General features: G+C 50.0%; 1 protein-coding gene across 1 annotated transcript in view; it reads right to left on the bottom strand.

Moving 5' to 3' along the window:
• Positions 1 to 15,817, bottom strand: part of LOC103803517 (voltage-dependent R-type calcium channel subunit alpha-1E) — a gene marked incomplete at both ends in the record, with an annotated part of 78,717 nt that overhangs the window by 41,071 nt on the left and 21,829 nt on the right. The window contains one exon of the mRNA XM_009076078.1: positions 10,367 to 10,470. Coding sequence (XP_009074326.1) covers positions 10,367 to 10,470 — 104 coding nt within the window. The remainder of the gene's footprint in view (positions 1 to 10,366; positions 10,471 to 15,817) is intronic.

Below are 15,817 nucleotides of genomic sequence, written 5' to 3'. Positions count from 1 at the left end.
AGAGGGTGGGAGGAGACGGGGGAGAAGGAAGGACCTCCTACAGCTAACAGTGAAATGCACTCAGTTTTGGGCATGCCATGCCAAAACCCCTCCTTGCCCTAGCTGGAGGAAAGGCAGGAGCATTTTGGCTGTGCCATGATCCATCCCTCAATGGCCTTTGTTGGCAAATTAGGGGTGTCAAGAAATGAGAAGCTGCTTTTTACAGCCAGAGCTAGTGGGGAAGTTGCCTGTCTTCCTCTGGTTTGGTTCTCTGGTCTTCCCAGCTTCTGAATCTCTGCCCTATGGACCAGTCAGACCCTGTAGATAGAGAATCCTAGAATGATTTGGGTTGGAAGAGGCTTTAAAGACCATCTCATTCTAACCCCCCTGTCACAGACAGGAACACCTTTCATTAGACCAGGTTGCTCAGAGCCCCATCCAACCTGGTCTTGAGTGTTTCTAGGGATGAAGCACCCACAGTTTCTCTGGAAAACCTGTGCCAGTGCCTCACCACCCTCACAGGGAAGAATTTATTCCTCACATCTAATCCCAGTCTACCTTCCTTCAGCCTAAAGCCATTCTCCCTTGTCCTATCACTCTCTGCCCTTGCACAAAGTCCCTCTCCAGCACTGTTGTAGCCCCTTTAGGCACTGGGAGGGGCTGGAAGGTTCCCAGAGCTTTCTCTTCTCCAAGCTGAACAACCCCAACTCTTCCAGTTTGCCTGCGACTGGGAGCACTTGGGATGCTTCCCCTGCTTTACTCCAGCTGAGAATCTGGCCACTCTTTGCTGCTTCGTGCTTGCCCATCCAGCTTCTCCTCTGCTGAGGCTGGTGCCCTTTTGCTGCATGGCAAGAGAAGCCATCATCATGTTCACAATGAAAACCAGCCAGAAGTACCAGCTGAACCTCAAGTCACCTTTTCCACCTCCCCCCTCATCAAGCAACATTTTGCCTCTACCCAACCATTTTGCCCATGGAGCATTAATTTGCAGGAAGTTGGTGCCACACACATTCAGAGACAAGGTCCACGCAGCTGCAGCAGTGTCTCCAAGGGAGTCACTTCCCACACACTTGATCCCTAATGGAGCTTAATTGCTTTTGTCCATTAGAAGGAGGAAGGGGTGGCAGAAAGGGGAGGGGAAAAAAAAGTTAATCTCAACTTAATGAATTATTACATTTCAGAGAGACACGTTACCGAGCAGGGCAGCAGCGGGGGCTGGTGACATCTGAGAGTGGGTAGGCGATGCTGACAGATCAAGGATTGCTCAGAGCCAATTTGCAGCAGCGGGTAGAGATAATACTGTATGTGAGTGAGAACAGGGCCAGCAATGGTGACTGACAGCCGCTTGGGAAAGCTCCAAGTTGCAGGCAGGGCAGCATCGCATCGCCAAGAGAACTGGTGCCTGACTCCCATTGAAGGGCTCTGCTCCCAGTGTGTTTGGGTTACATCGCCAGGATGGCCCAGTTTTGCCTCATGAAGAGCCCAAGGCTGTGCTTGCCCCATGGAGACCCTGCAAGGAGGTTCAGAGGACCTCAGGAGACTGCACAGTTTCCACCATCAACACCTCTGCTTGTCCACCTGGGTCTCCAGACCCCAAATCCTGATGTCTACAGCATGAAAACATCCACTCATGGCAGCTGAACTCCACACATGCCAACCCTGGAGTCATTGCAGCCCTTCTTTGTTCAGCCTTATGAAGCCAAAGGTGCTCAGCAAACTTTAAGAGGCAAGTGCTGCAAGTCATGGTGGGACCTGAGGAGCAGTGTGCCATCTGTCCTCCTGCACACAAGGGCACCATCCATCCACACACCATGCCCAGCCCACCAGGGCGATTGAAGCACAGATGGTTTGCTCCTCCTCTGTCTGCAAATTCTCCTCATGCAGCCTGAGAGCACCTCTGCTCCCAGCAGGAGACCTTTGGGAGACACAACCATGGCTCAGCCACCTTCCTTTCCAGGTCCTCACAACCTCCCTCACACCAGGGCAGCAATGATTTCACTACAATGTTGTGTCCTGCTCTAAGGACTAGAGGGCCCAGGTCTGGTTTTAATTGGAGAACCAACCATGTTTGAAAATGGGTCCTGCTTTTAGGAAAAAAAAACCCACAAGAAAATAGAGGAAAAAAAATCAACCCACCACAAGAAAACCAACAGCCAAAAACCAGTGAAGAAGAAAGAATATCACAGATACTGCAATCCACTTTTCGACTTTTTGGACCACTTTTGAGTCCAGAGCAGGTATATAGTGCTGGTTACATCAATATTGTGGTCTCCATGCTTTGAAACAACAAACCATCTTCAAACCCATCAATTCATCATCTTTTGCCACCATTAAAGCAAACCAGTTATCAAACGGGTCTTAAAACCACATAAGGCATCAGAAAAGATGAAATGGGAAGCAGAGAAATACTGGATTACATGCTGAGGATGAGACACTAGTATCATGCTGCTATGAAAAAAACAACTATAATGGGATGCATAACAGGAAAGACTATCTGCAAGTCATCAGGTAATACTGCTGCTCTCTTCAGGTCTCAGCTCATGGCTCCACTTCAGGTTTGAGCACCACGATCTGAGGAAAAACTGCCTTCGAGACTCCAGGAGGGTGTCAGAGAAGGTTATGGGACAGAACTGACAACAGACGGTGTGGAAAACACAGCTGAGACAGTTGCAAACCACGGGGATCAGATGGTATTTACCCAAGAGGTGTAAAGGAACTGAAGTAAGAGTGTTGAACTGACTGTGCAGTCTGTAACCTGGAGCTTCAACTTAAACAGACGGTGGCAAGCAGGCACAGCAGAACTGGCACTGCAGACAGGGATTATTGCACTGAACTGACAGCAAAGGCAGGAGCAGAGTGTCCAAAAGGTATAAAAACCTCTGCAGAGGCAATATGTGCTTCATAGCTCTGTTTTGAAGGAGACAAGTTTTTTGCTAAGAGTAATTCCTTATTTTAAGTTCACTTGAATTGCCACAAGTCAGAGGAGATTCAAGGTCAGGTTGGACAGGGCTCTGAGCAAGCTGATCCAGTTGAAGATGCCCCTAGTCATCACAGGGGCTTGGACTAGATGGCCTTTAAAGGTCCCTTCCAACCCAAACCATTCTATGATTCCTTAATGAAGGTGAGTTGTCTCAACAAAGTCTTCTATGAAGCACTAACTGGTGAAAAGAAAGAATACCAAAGAAATACCAAAAGAAAGGCAAACAGAAACATCCTATTTCTTGTATTCCCTTTCAGTGGTGGCCGTCAGCTTTGATCATCCCTGTGTACTCGGGTGAGAGTTACGTGCTCGCCGCGGTGTGACAAAGCTGCAGAGAGGAGCAGAGCATACAGCTAACAATGCTAAAGAGAGTGAATTTATAGAGTGCTGGCAGCCACACGGGCTGGGGAATGAAAAGCTGACAAGCTGTTGGTGACATAGAATGGCAAAACAGGAAGGAGCTGGGAGATACCAGCCCTGAGATTACCCCTTACATCACTGGCCCATTTAAGAAGGGGCAGATGCTGATGGTTACACCTTGTACCTTGCAAAAAGCTTGGAATTGTCTACCTGGATGTCTCCAAGGCTAAGTTTGCTGATGACACCAAACTGAGTGGGGAAGTGGACACTTTAGAAGGGAGAGCCACACTACAGGAAGACCTGGAAAGGCTGAAAGAATGGGATAACAAGAACCTTATGAAGAGAAGCTGTGGCTGCCCCATTCCTGGAAGTATTCAAGGCCAGGTTAGATGGAGCTCTGAGCAACCTGGTCTAGTGGAAAGTGTCCCTGTCCACAGCAGAGGGACTGAAAGAAGATGATCTTTAAAAGGTCCCTTCCAACCCAGGCCATCCTATGATTCAACAAGAAAAAGTGTAAGGTCTCACACATGGGAAAAATAATCCAGGAGGGCAGCACAGGCCGGGATTTACCCAGCTGGGGAACAGCTCTGTGGGAAGGGACCTGTGCATCCTGGTGGGTAAGTTCACTATGAATGAAAAGTGTGCTGCTGCAGCAAAGCCAATAGGATAAGGAGTTGCATTAACACGGGCATCACCAGCAGAGAACAGAGCCACCGACATTCCAGTTGTAGACTTTCAATTTCAACATTTTTCCAAGGATAACAATGCTGAGGTTTGTATCGCTGTCCCCATTACCTAGAGAATCCTGTCTGTAGTGTTGCACCAAAGGCAGGAACAGCACAGTCAGCCCCTGCTGCAAGGAAGCTGCAGAAGGGTGGCAGAGGGTCTGGGAGCCCCAGCAGCAAGAAGCAGAGATGGAAGCTCTAGATTGTATTTCACTCTTATCAGGCAGGGCTGGCATGAGCAGCACAGCTTCACTGCTTCAAGAGCCCCGGGCTTTGTTCACAATCACTCCCACTGGCTCACACAGTGCTGGCAAAATGTCACTCCTCCCCTTCCCTCCTATGCTCTGGTTTTTATCTTCTATAAGCAGAGAACGGCTTTATAGTCTCCCTTTGCAAGCAACAGTGAGCCTCAGATGAAAGGAGAGTGGCCAGTACTGCAGGTGAGTTACAGCATGGAAAAAAAAATCACCTATTTTCAACATTTCATCATGTTAACTTCCCAGGAACTTCCAAGCACTCTAATTGATGCTTTCAACACAGAGATACAATGAATTCAGAACCAGCCATCAAGTGTGAAACCTGCAATGCAACTGCTAGATATGTCACTCTGCCACTGCAAACCAAACAAACAGCAGCCTACAATGCACATAGAACTGATAATGCTACAGGAGTCATTTGGGGCATCCTGTCAGCTTCACCCAACAGCAGTGCCCAGTGTCCCTGGGCAAGGGTGGAGCTGCTCATGGAGGAACTGGACATCTCTAAAGCCATTCACTAAGTCAGAGACCTGCAGCCATGGCCACACGATTGCTGTTGTCAACCAGGATGATAGGAATTACAATAATCTGGAACAAACAGCTCCAAAAGCAATCTGTAAGCAAGAACTGTCTGCTGAGTGCTTTGTCAAGAGTATCAAAACTGAGCCTTTTCACCCACAGTCCACAGACCATGGGCACAAAGCAGATTTGCAAGGAGGCATGAAAAAGAGCTATTTTGAAGCAGTTGAGACATGCTGGCAAATAATTTGCCAAGAGAAATCAAAGGGGAAAGCCACCGAGTCTTCTTTTTGTTGTGGATTTTTTTTAATCCCATCCAGCTGGCTGTAAGAGTCATTATTCCCTGTAACACTGGAGGATATGGTACACCAGACACACATGTCTCTTGTCAGGCAGCTTGTTTGCATAGGGCTTGGAGGCCCTCCATGGAAAGGTGGTACAGCAGAGCACGGCAGAGAGCCACTCATTGAATATGGATGCCCACCTGCCTGCTGAATAGAGATGAAGATCTCAATGGCTCCTTTGCTTCACTCATGTTCAAATACCACATCAATGACAATGAGCTTCCCCAGAACAAAGTGACAAGCGTGGACATTTCTCACCAAATGTGGCCCAACCAACAGACAGCTCATGGTGGTGCTGGAGAACCTGGCAGGAGGTATCACAGCCCCCCTTCCTCATCACACCCACATCTCCATTCAAAAGTGAGTCCCAAACACACAATGAGCACTGACATTTCACATCTCATCTGAGCCACTCTGAGATCCTACAACCATTAAAGAAAAAAAATCAACACAATGCTTCCAAGCTTTCATGCTGCCAATGCATTATTTCTTGGGCATAGAATTACAGAATCATAAAGGCTGGAAAAGACCTCTAAGATCTTCAGATCCAACTGTGAAGCCAGCCCTGCTGTGTTCACCACTGATTCATATCCCTAAGTGCTACATCTACACACTTTTTGAACACTTCCAGGGACAGTGATTCCACCACTTCCCTGGACAGCCTGCTCCAGTGCCTGACCATACTTTCAGTGAAGCAATTTGTTTGTTGACATCTTGCTATCAACTCATGATCCCCACAAAATCCTTTCTGCATTATGGTGACATGTCTTCCCACTTTCCCGTCCATGAACCATCTACCTCAGAGATATTAATCCACTTCCCAGTGTTTTTGGCTTCAAACCGCTCAGACACGTGGGGCCCAGTTTTTTGTGTAGAGCCAGCAAAAAGAACCCTATCTCCATTGAAAATGTACACTTGTTCCCTCAACACCCTTATTATTAATTGCTATAAAACTTAATTTTATTCATCATTTGTTATGCCTCCAAATTGGATGGGAAAAAAATTCAAATTAAGTGAAGTGAAAAGATTTCAGAGATGGTACAGAAGGCTCCTGAAGGAACTGAAGAAAACTCTCCGGAGACTGGGAACGCAGCACTAACCCAACCTGAAAGAAAGATCTTAAGACAAAGAAATCTTGCCAAATTGATCCTTTAATTATAACATTAGTCGTTTCTTTCAAAGGCTTAGTGCAAGAGCTGGGGGTTGGGGGCAGAAAAGACTTAAAGGGAGAAAAGACTTAGCATCACCAGGATGAGTGGAAGCAATTAGAAGGATTTAAATTACTCTCTTGTTTGGTACAAGGCAGATGGATTTCATTTTTCTTGCCATTGTGCTTGACTTCTTGCTCTGCCATCAGCTTCCAGAGGTCTTTTCCTTGGCTGACCTAAGGACCCATCCTTCCCCTGTGTATCCACTCAGCTACTGCTGTGGACCAGGAATATCAATGATTATAGCAGCTTTGTTACCCTGGAAAGGGGCTGGAAGTATGAGACAGGATAGGGAACAGAGTCTACCAGCCCTCAACAGGAGTATGATGCTGCAATGAATGGAGGGCAATTGCAAACCAGATTTTCTCTGCAGAGGCTGGGGAAAAGGGAGATGGAAAAGAGTCAAACCACAGCCTGTCTGGTATCAGAAACTCTGCATGAGTCTTCAGAGCTATACCTCCAAGCATGGATTATTTTTTATCTTCCCTCTTTCATCTTCTTGCTTCCAGTGACAAGCTAGACACAAAACCATCTTCTTGCCAGGAGAAGGAAAGTAGGCAGGACCTCTGCAGTCACTAGGACAGGACCAGTGGTGAGCTGGGGTTGCATTACTGACACTGGCAGCAGGGATGGGGCAGTGTGGCTCCCATCACGTCTCTGCTGCTCTGGAGATACAGCCCAAACACGCATATCCAAATTATTTTACATGAAAAACAGCTGGTGGGAGAAAAAAAACCCCAAAACTCAACAGTTGCACAAAAAAAAGGAGAGCAGATCTTTGCAAATCTCCAGCATGGGGCACATGCAACTCCTTAGGCCAGAAGACAGCATCAGGTAACACTTGATATGAGTCACAGCATCTTCCCAGGCTCCTAAATCCCACATGGCAGAAAACAGGATGCTTCAGCTGATGCTCCAGCCTCACTGGTTCCCACTGGTTCTCTTCTGCCAGGATTATTTCCGTAGCTTGTGTAGCTTTAAAAGCTGAGCAGTCACATCTCCTTGGGCTTCATACCTGCTCTCAAAGAGGAACAGGGCCAAATTTTTTTCTTCTTTCCTGCTTTCAGCTAAAATTAATTGATCCATAATTGCACCCATAGAGGGGGAAAGTTAATAGGCACAGTAATAAATGCCAAAGCCCCAGAAGAACTAGCTCTCCAAGCCCCTGCCTGGAGCAGCTCCATCTTCTCTTAATAGCGTCGCATGCAATTCCAGTGCATGTGTGTGTGTTAGTATTTAGGGAGAAAAATTGAGGAGCCTTGGTATGATGGAAATCATTTCTTTCCCTCTCCCACATACTTTGTGCTTAAGGAGCAGATGGATCCAGGCTGTTTACATCACGGAGGTCATGCCTCAGCTTAACAGTTGGGGAACTGACTGTTGGGAGAGATGCTCATCGCAACCAGAAGATTGCTAAATCTGGGCTCCGGCAAACTTCTGCTGGTGGCAAGTTAAACATACAAATGTCCTCCTGCAGCCTCTTCACATTCAGGACCTTCCTCGGGTGTTTGACTGTTTCCCCAAAGAAAACCACTGCTGAAATGAAGCAAGGGCAGAGGCAGCTCGGCAGCAGCTCCTGAGTGTCAGCTTTGAGAGGAAGGCTGAAGTCCCAAGTGGCCCTTGTTATTCACCGATGCAGATGGTGCAGTTTGCAAGTAACATGGGACTAGGTTTCTGCAAACAGGCGACCAGGACTCACCACTCACCCCTGCACCCCACGTTAATGGAGCAACCATGATTTCAGCTAGCTGGGCACAACCTGTCTCTCCTCAAAGCAGTGCCGTAATGCCAAGAAGAGGTTTCCTTCACATGAAGGTGTTTCCATGGAACTCATTCCCAAAATGACCATCTCTTAGCTCAGCTCAGCCCAGCCTCACGGTGTGCAAGAGGATCCAGTCAGACCCTGCCTGCTCATCCAGCTCAGAACTGCAGGATGGAAAGGTCATCCTTCCCCTCCTGCAGCTGAGCCAAGTGCTCTCTTCCAGCACAAGAGGATTGTGCTAAGTGTTGAAAACAATAAAAACTAAGCAAACAGAGCAAGGAACAAAGCCCTTCTTTCTGCACTCAAGGCCATACATTGTTTGTGTGCAGAAGTACCTTCTCCTGCCTCGTGTCGCAACTCTCCGCAGCTCCAGCAACAGCTTTGGATGCTTCACCCTTGCCAAGGTACTGCATCTACTGAGCCACAGAGGATATCTGTGGCTGTGTCCAGGCAGGAGGGCACACACAGTGGCCTTGCCATCGGGTGGCAGAGCCCAGCTTGTCACCTCCACTCACCTCGCTCAGCCCTCCGGGGAGCTGAGCAGTCCTGCTTTTCCCTAGATATCTGGCACGCCACGAGAGCATCTCCATTGCCAATTAGGCCACCCACCCACTTGCATCCTTCCCCAATACAAACCCTATTAGCAGTAAACAAACAGTTGAAATGCCAGCCAGTGCCTGGAAAGAGCCCTAGACAACTGCATCAGGCATGGAAACAGCTGCCTCATGCAGTCCCAGTGCAGGGAAGCACTGAGCATGGACCAGGGCATGACCCAGGCATCCCACCAGCCCCTCTGTGGTCCTCTGGCCAGTGGCTGGCTTACAGGCCAGAGCAGTGCTGCCTTGCTGTGTCCCAAGCTGCTCTCAGTATCACACCAGCACCAAAAGCCTTGGTGCCCACATAACACACTACGCTGCAACAATTCAACATGGTAATAAGGGGTGCATTCCAGGCCGCCTGGCCCTGACCTTCCTGACTTTTCTTCTTTTGGGCTTTTGTAGGAAAGCTCCTGCTTGACAGTGACACCCAGTTGGACTTTGCTCAAATGCCCAAGTTGGAGGTGACACAAGAAATAGAAAAGCCACTCACCAGTGCTTGGACATCTTCACCCTCCACAAGAATTCCCTCCCTGCAAGGCAGTGTGAAGCCCTTCCTGTACTTCTCCCCAGAGCTCCTGCACTCAGTCAGAACCCAGAATGAGAGCTGGGGAAACTCAGCCCACCAACAGACCCTGAAGAAGCTTAACCTGCCACTCCAGAAGCACTGCTGAAACCACCACCATCATACCTGAACTCAGGACAAGGACAGAGATGACCAGAGCCAGTCTCCACACAGAACTCTGTATCTAAGGCTTTCCACCTTGCCAAACCAATGCTATGGTGGTTTGGGGTGTTTTTTGCCATGATGAGCAATAGGAAAAAATTACGTCCTGCTGGACACAGGGTGCCTGCTGCTGCTAGCAGCAAGGGTAGAGGAGCCCACAGCCCCCTCCCAGCACAGGGGAGGTCATGCTCTCTCCATGCACTAACCCCTGCCAGCAGTTAAGGATGTGCTGATGCAACCACAGTTCATTGTCATGGAGACAAGAAGGCTTTTTCTCTCCAAACCCAGCTCAATGGCTTGGATTAAAACCATCTTTCCCCTGGGAAGAGCAGAACAGGGACAATTCCATTGTCCCTATGCCCCTGGCTTGTACCAGACACCCCAGGCACCCCTACCCTCACCACTGTGCATCCCCCACTTGATGCTGGGCACATCCTCCCAGTCACAGCCTGCACAGCATGGATGTGCCCTGCATCATTCCCCAAACCCATCCCAACCCATGCACACCACACTCCATCAGTCAGCCAATGCACATCCCACTATAAACACATCCTGGACTCAAATTCATTTCTGTAAGATTCCCCCCATGTCTCTCCTCTCTGGCAAGTCCCAAGCAGCAAGAAGATCCCCACTGATCATTTCTCACAGGTGACCAAAACTACGAGCTTCTTCAGCCAGGTGAAACAACAAGAAAGCATCGTCAAGGCTGCCCCTTTCCCAGCTCCCCAGGGAGAGCAGGAGCCAAGCAGAGTCAGGGAGCAATCCCTTGCTATGGGGCAGGCAGGCATGGAGAGGGTGGAAGGACCAGCTACTGGAGTCCTGGGGGACACAGAAGTACCAGAGCCAACCTTGGGGCTCAGAGACATGCAACAGGTATGGCCCAGAGGGGAAGGACCACATCTTGCTTACCCTGACAGCACTCCCAGGACAAGGTTGAGGACAAAGAAGGATCCAATGATGATGAGGGGGATGAAGTACAGCCAGTTCCAGGTGGCTCCTAAGGCATCATTGGTCTGGAGGGGAAAGAAAAAACACATGTGACATCACCTTCAACACCAGCAATGAGGCAGAGGGAGGATGCGTCAGCTTCAGCACGGTGGCAATTCTCTCTCCAGGCTGACCACACCATGCTCCTCAGGGTGACATGGTCATGTCTGCCAAGCCTTGGTGGGCACCCTGCAGGGGAGCTTCGCACCAACAGAGCCCTGATACCCCTTGGCATTCCACCCCAGCCACACTCCTCACAGTCTTCAGCCCTCATTGGGCAGGACTGTTCTCCTTTGCCTTCTCTGTCTACCCCTGCAAGGACACGGGGGCTGTAAGACAGTGGTATAGTTGGAAGTGCAGGGTCCTGCAGCCCAAAATCAGGGTGCTGAGGGTGAGGAGGCCACCCTGTGCTTGTTGTCCTCAGCAGCTTGATTTGGTGGTCCCCTGTGCAGCCCACCAAGACAAGTCAAAGCAGCCCTGCAGCAGCAATACCTGCAGAGCACAGATACCTAAGGTGCCTTAGGGTAGGGAAGCTGGTGTTTAAAGGAGAGGCAGCCAATGCCTGTCCTTTCATGCACGGTGGGAAACCTTCAAACAGGCATTTTGCTGCTGGCATCATTGCTAATACATTGCACACATCCTCTTGCCCTGCATACACTATCCCAAACCCCAAGGAGCTGAGATCAGAGGGGAGATCTAACCGCAGGGCATAGCCCGACTGCTATAAAGGCTCCTGGAGAGCCCTGCTCAGTACCTCCAGACATTAATTCACCAAGGGTTTTAATAAAGCAGTGCCCCTCTGTCCCTCACAGCCACTTTCCAGGCCCCATTTGTCCTCCAGTGTCAGGCACAGCGCACATGACGCCAGGCTGGAGGGTGATGCGGCAGAACGTGACTGTCTGGGGGAGGTGGTATCAATCTTGTTGCAATGAAAGACTCTTTCTCTTTTCTCTCTCTTCCCCCCTCTCCCTGTGCTAATTAAGCCCTCATCTTTGTCTGAGTCATTGGCACCACGTCTCCTGGTCGGCCAGTGCAGGAGCTGAGATGAGGCTCTGCAAGGGGAGAAGTGCATCTCCGAGGGGAAAGAAAGCTGCCACGCTGGAGTCTTCCTCCAGTGACAGAGGCACCAGTGGGAACTCCAGCTGGGTGTCCGCATCACCCTGACACTGAGCCCAAGGCAGAAAGGGTGACAACCAGCACAACCCAACACAGGCATCGACCACAGCACTGGGACAGGGGATGTTGTGGGCAGAGACTCCATTGCCAAGGAGCACCTGGCACAGAGCAGCAATAAGGGCTTTGAGAAGAAAGCATCTGAAAGGACTCATCACCCTTCTCCTTTGGCACAAGGAAAACCACATGCATCTTTCCAAGGTCCTGCACTTTCAAGAGCCCCAATCTACCTCCAGTCCTCTTCTTCAGGGTCATGGGAGAACTGAGTGCAGTGAAGAAGGAATGACACATGGGAATCCTATACAGCCAATGTTCATCGAAACCACATGCATCTTTCCAAGGTCCTGCACTTTCAAGAGCCCCAATCTACCTCCAGTCCTCTTCTTCAGGGTCATGGGAGAACTGAGTGCAGGGAAGAAGGAATGACACATGGGAATCCTGTACAGCCAATGTTCATCATCACCCTTCAGAGATTCTCAGGCCACTGTGCCCTGCTTTAACAGCACCATTTGGCATGGCATTAGTCTTCAAGGCATTGTGCAACCTTCAGCTCAAGCTTGGCTGGACTTCAGCTCCCTGCCAAGATGCCACTGCCACCCATGTCAGGATTGCTCGCCTTTGAAACTGGCTCCTGCCCAAAAAACACAGGCTTTCCCCAAAGTCTTTGTTACAGGGAATGCAAAAGAGATGAGTTCCTCTCCTACAGGATAACAGAACATCTTCCCCCAGAGCTGGGCCACTGCCACCCCTCCTTTAGCCATCCCAGGAGAAGATGAAGAGGGAGATGGGGATGAGATCAGCCAGCAATACGAGCAGCAGCGCTCAGACCACCTCTTCCCTCTCTGTTTTGCAGGCATGGCAAAGCTGGTGGCAATGAGGACCTGCAGCCAGGAGACCTGAGGCAGGGGCTTGGCAGCACCCTGATGGGACAGGCTGTCTCCACTCCCAACCTCTAAGTGCATTTCGGTACCCAGTTCCCATGGAGGTGGAGGTAAAGGGGATCAGAGAGTTTTTTAAGGGGGTTTTGGATGTTACATGTCCAGCACCAGTAGCAGGCAACAGCTCCAGGAGAGGCACTTCTGGGGCATAGGAGGGGATGAGGAGCTGTGGTCATGGACCCACATACTAAAGGGCACACCACTAGCCACAGCAAGCTCAGAGGGGGTCCCAACAATCCAGGCTGATGCCAACAGCCCCAGGAACAGTACTGCCCTGAGCAGCCACATGGGTCCTCCTGGCTGGTGCCAGCTTTGCTGAGATCCCCCAGTCCCAAGATTAAATTTTCCAGGAAAAATCCCAATGCTCTCTAAAAACCCAGGAGGTGGTGATGCCCAGGCATGATGCAGCAGCTCCAAACCATTATCTGGTACCCGGTCAGCCACTCTGACTGCCAAAAACACGCTATCCCCACTGGAAGGCTCCTCAAGCAGATGCTCCAATGGCTGCTCCAATTTTCAGCCTAAATTTATTTGTGGTCATTTTATACACCACTCTGTTCTTTTGCCAGCATTGGCCTTTGGCTGAAATAGCTCTTTTCCTCCCTGTTTCCCATGCTGATCTATTTCTAGACAGCAATCACGGCCATCTCCAGCCTCTACTTTGCTCGCCAAAGCAAGCTTCCTCCAGTTCTCTCTTGCATGACTGGCTCTCCTGCCCTATTTTAGTTCATCTTCCCTGGACACAGGAGACCCAAGTAAGCAATTCAATATGTTCTACTCCATCCCTGCATGATGCTACCGAGATTTGCCATCCTGTCTGCAATCCTCCCTACTCCTTCATGGCGCAGCTGCCCTAGAGTCACCCCATGGTCACCCTGATGTTGCTCACTCATCCTCTCCTCCTCCACACTGCTACTTCCCAATCAGCAAGACCTGAGCTCCAAGGAGATATCTTTGCTCCTCCTCAACAAGCACATGGCTTTCCATTTCTCACTGCATCCCACATCTCTTCCTCCAGCCCTCAAATGCCTCCAGCCCAGAGTGGCAGTCTCCATTCCCCCAGCTCTGGGAAGTCAGTCATTGCTGGAAGAAGGAAAGCCCATGACTCATCTTCAGGGAGCTCCACCGGTCAACTGACATCCCCTAAGTCCCCTCAACACCACCCAGCGCTGCTCACTTCCCCGCCAGCCTCACAGAGCTCCTCATCCCCTTCCCCTCTACTCTGCTTCATTAACACTTTCCCATAGCAAAATCTTTACTACAAAGAGCAGCTCTACAACATTTCCAGGCCTCCGATGCCAGGTTAGCCCGGAGTGACCTACCTTTGGCAAACCCATGATTCATTTTCCTCTCTTGCCTTCCAAATCTGTTCCGAAATGGCATGCGATCGAGGTCAGGCTTACAGTCCTATTCCTGCCTGCCTTACTTTTCTTCCCCTCCTCCCCCCGCTTTTAAATATAGGCATTGCATTCGCTATTCTCCAGTCAGATGGTGCCTCCCCCAACTCGATGGAGTTGTTAAAAATACTTGTTACCAGACCTGCCATTTCATGTGGCAGCTCCCTCTGAGCATGGGGGGAAGCCATCCCAAGCGCCTGGCTGATGGGTGCGATGGTCTTAGTTTGGTTTCCATGTTGGCCGCACTCATGGCCACATCCTCATTCCCACTATTCATCCTTTTGTTGCTTTGTCTTTGTGTTGACTAAAAGCCCGGGTGAAATATCCATCCATGCCCAGATCTCCCCAGATGTTTCTTCATCATGCCTTGCTTCCATCTTGAGAGATGGGGAATCGCTCACTGCCCTTTTGAGCATCATCCATGAGGTCTGTGTCGACATGACTTTTGGTGGCTCTCACAGCACTTCCCAACTTCTTTAGCACCAAGATATATTTGCATTGATGGAGTAGCCCCTTTTCCCAATCCTTTGGGGTGCCATTTGTTCTGAATATCCCTCTGCAGGCAGTGGTTCATCACCTTGCTCAACTGTGTCTTCCCATAGTTTTTTCTTCCCCTTTGCTGAAGGTACCAGGACGTCCTTGTGTGCAGAATTCAGGGTAGACGCAGGGATTTTAATCCCCAAATTATACCAATGCTGCAAGTCCTTTAATGAAGAAATTCCTGGTTCCAGTCCCAGCTCCCTGTGCAGCAGATGAGGTCCCAACACTCACCCAAGCCCTTTGGCAAATGGAGGAGCTGCCTGATGTCTGATCTTTCCTGCTTCTTCCTTCTCCTTTAAGACAACCATCTTCTCATTATGCACCCCACCAGCCTAAACCACCACCCCACAAACTCTCCCATGGCCATTAGACCCCAAAACCTACATTTGCAGCTGCCTCCATGAACACCTGAGACACCAACACAACCACCAAGAGCTTGTCAGTGAAGACTAAAGAGCCACAGCTTCTTCCCCAAGGGTCTACGCACCCAAGGGTGTTTCCCATGCCAAACGTATTGGTGGAGACTCCCTGTTGGAGGTGACACTTACATCATGGCACAACCCATCCTGCTGCCAGCAAACACTCTGAGCCTATAATGACACCACCAAGGCGTGGGAGCAGGACCCTCATGGGGGAATGGAGCAGGCACGGCAGGCCCCCACCAGCTCCTGCTTCTCAACCCTCAAGCACAAGGTTATTTTTTCAGCAGCTCTTGTGTTTTTGGTTTGGGGTTTTTTTTTCCAGAGGGCAGGAAAAGGCGCAGGGAGCTGCAAAAGCAGGTCTCACTTGGGGGGCCAGAAATCTAAAGAAATCTAAATATACACTCAAGTCGAATGCAAAGCACAAGCGTGCAGCCCACACGTACCCTCCCTCGGGCTGCGGCACATGGGAAACTTTAGGATTTCTTTGCTATAGGGGAAAGGGGGGGGGAATAAAACCTCAATAAACCCCTCAAACTCAGTCTCTCCTCGCTAAAAATAATCAGAGAGCGTGTTCTGCCTGTGCAGGGTGCCTTAGTGTGCATTCATTGCTCACCAGCTTGGGCAGGGGGACTGGGGACTGATGCTGTGAGCACCTACTTCAGTTTGGGAGCAGCAGGACACAGGGAACCACAGGATTTCACTCGCACAGTGATTATAGAATCCTAGAATGGTTTGGGTTCGAAGGGACATTAAAGCTCATCTCATTCCAACCCCCTGCCATGGGCAGGGACACCTTCCACAGGATCAGGTTGCTCCAAGCCCTGTCCAACCTGGCCTTGAACACTGCCAGGGATGGGACAGTCACAGCTTCTCTGGGCAACCTGTGCCAGTGTCTCACCACCC

The sequence above is a fragment of the Acanthisitta chloris genome, unplaced genomic scaffold (genome assembly GCF_000695815.1).
Source record: "Acanthisitta chloris isolate BGI_N310 unplaced genomic scaffold, ASM69581v1 scaffold4216, whole genome shotgun sequence".
NCBI lineage: Eukaryota > Metazoa > Chordata > Aves > Passeriformes > Acanthisittidae > Acanthisitta > Acanthisitta chloris.
This window is presented reverse-complemented; position numbering and strand designations above follow the sequence as displayed.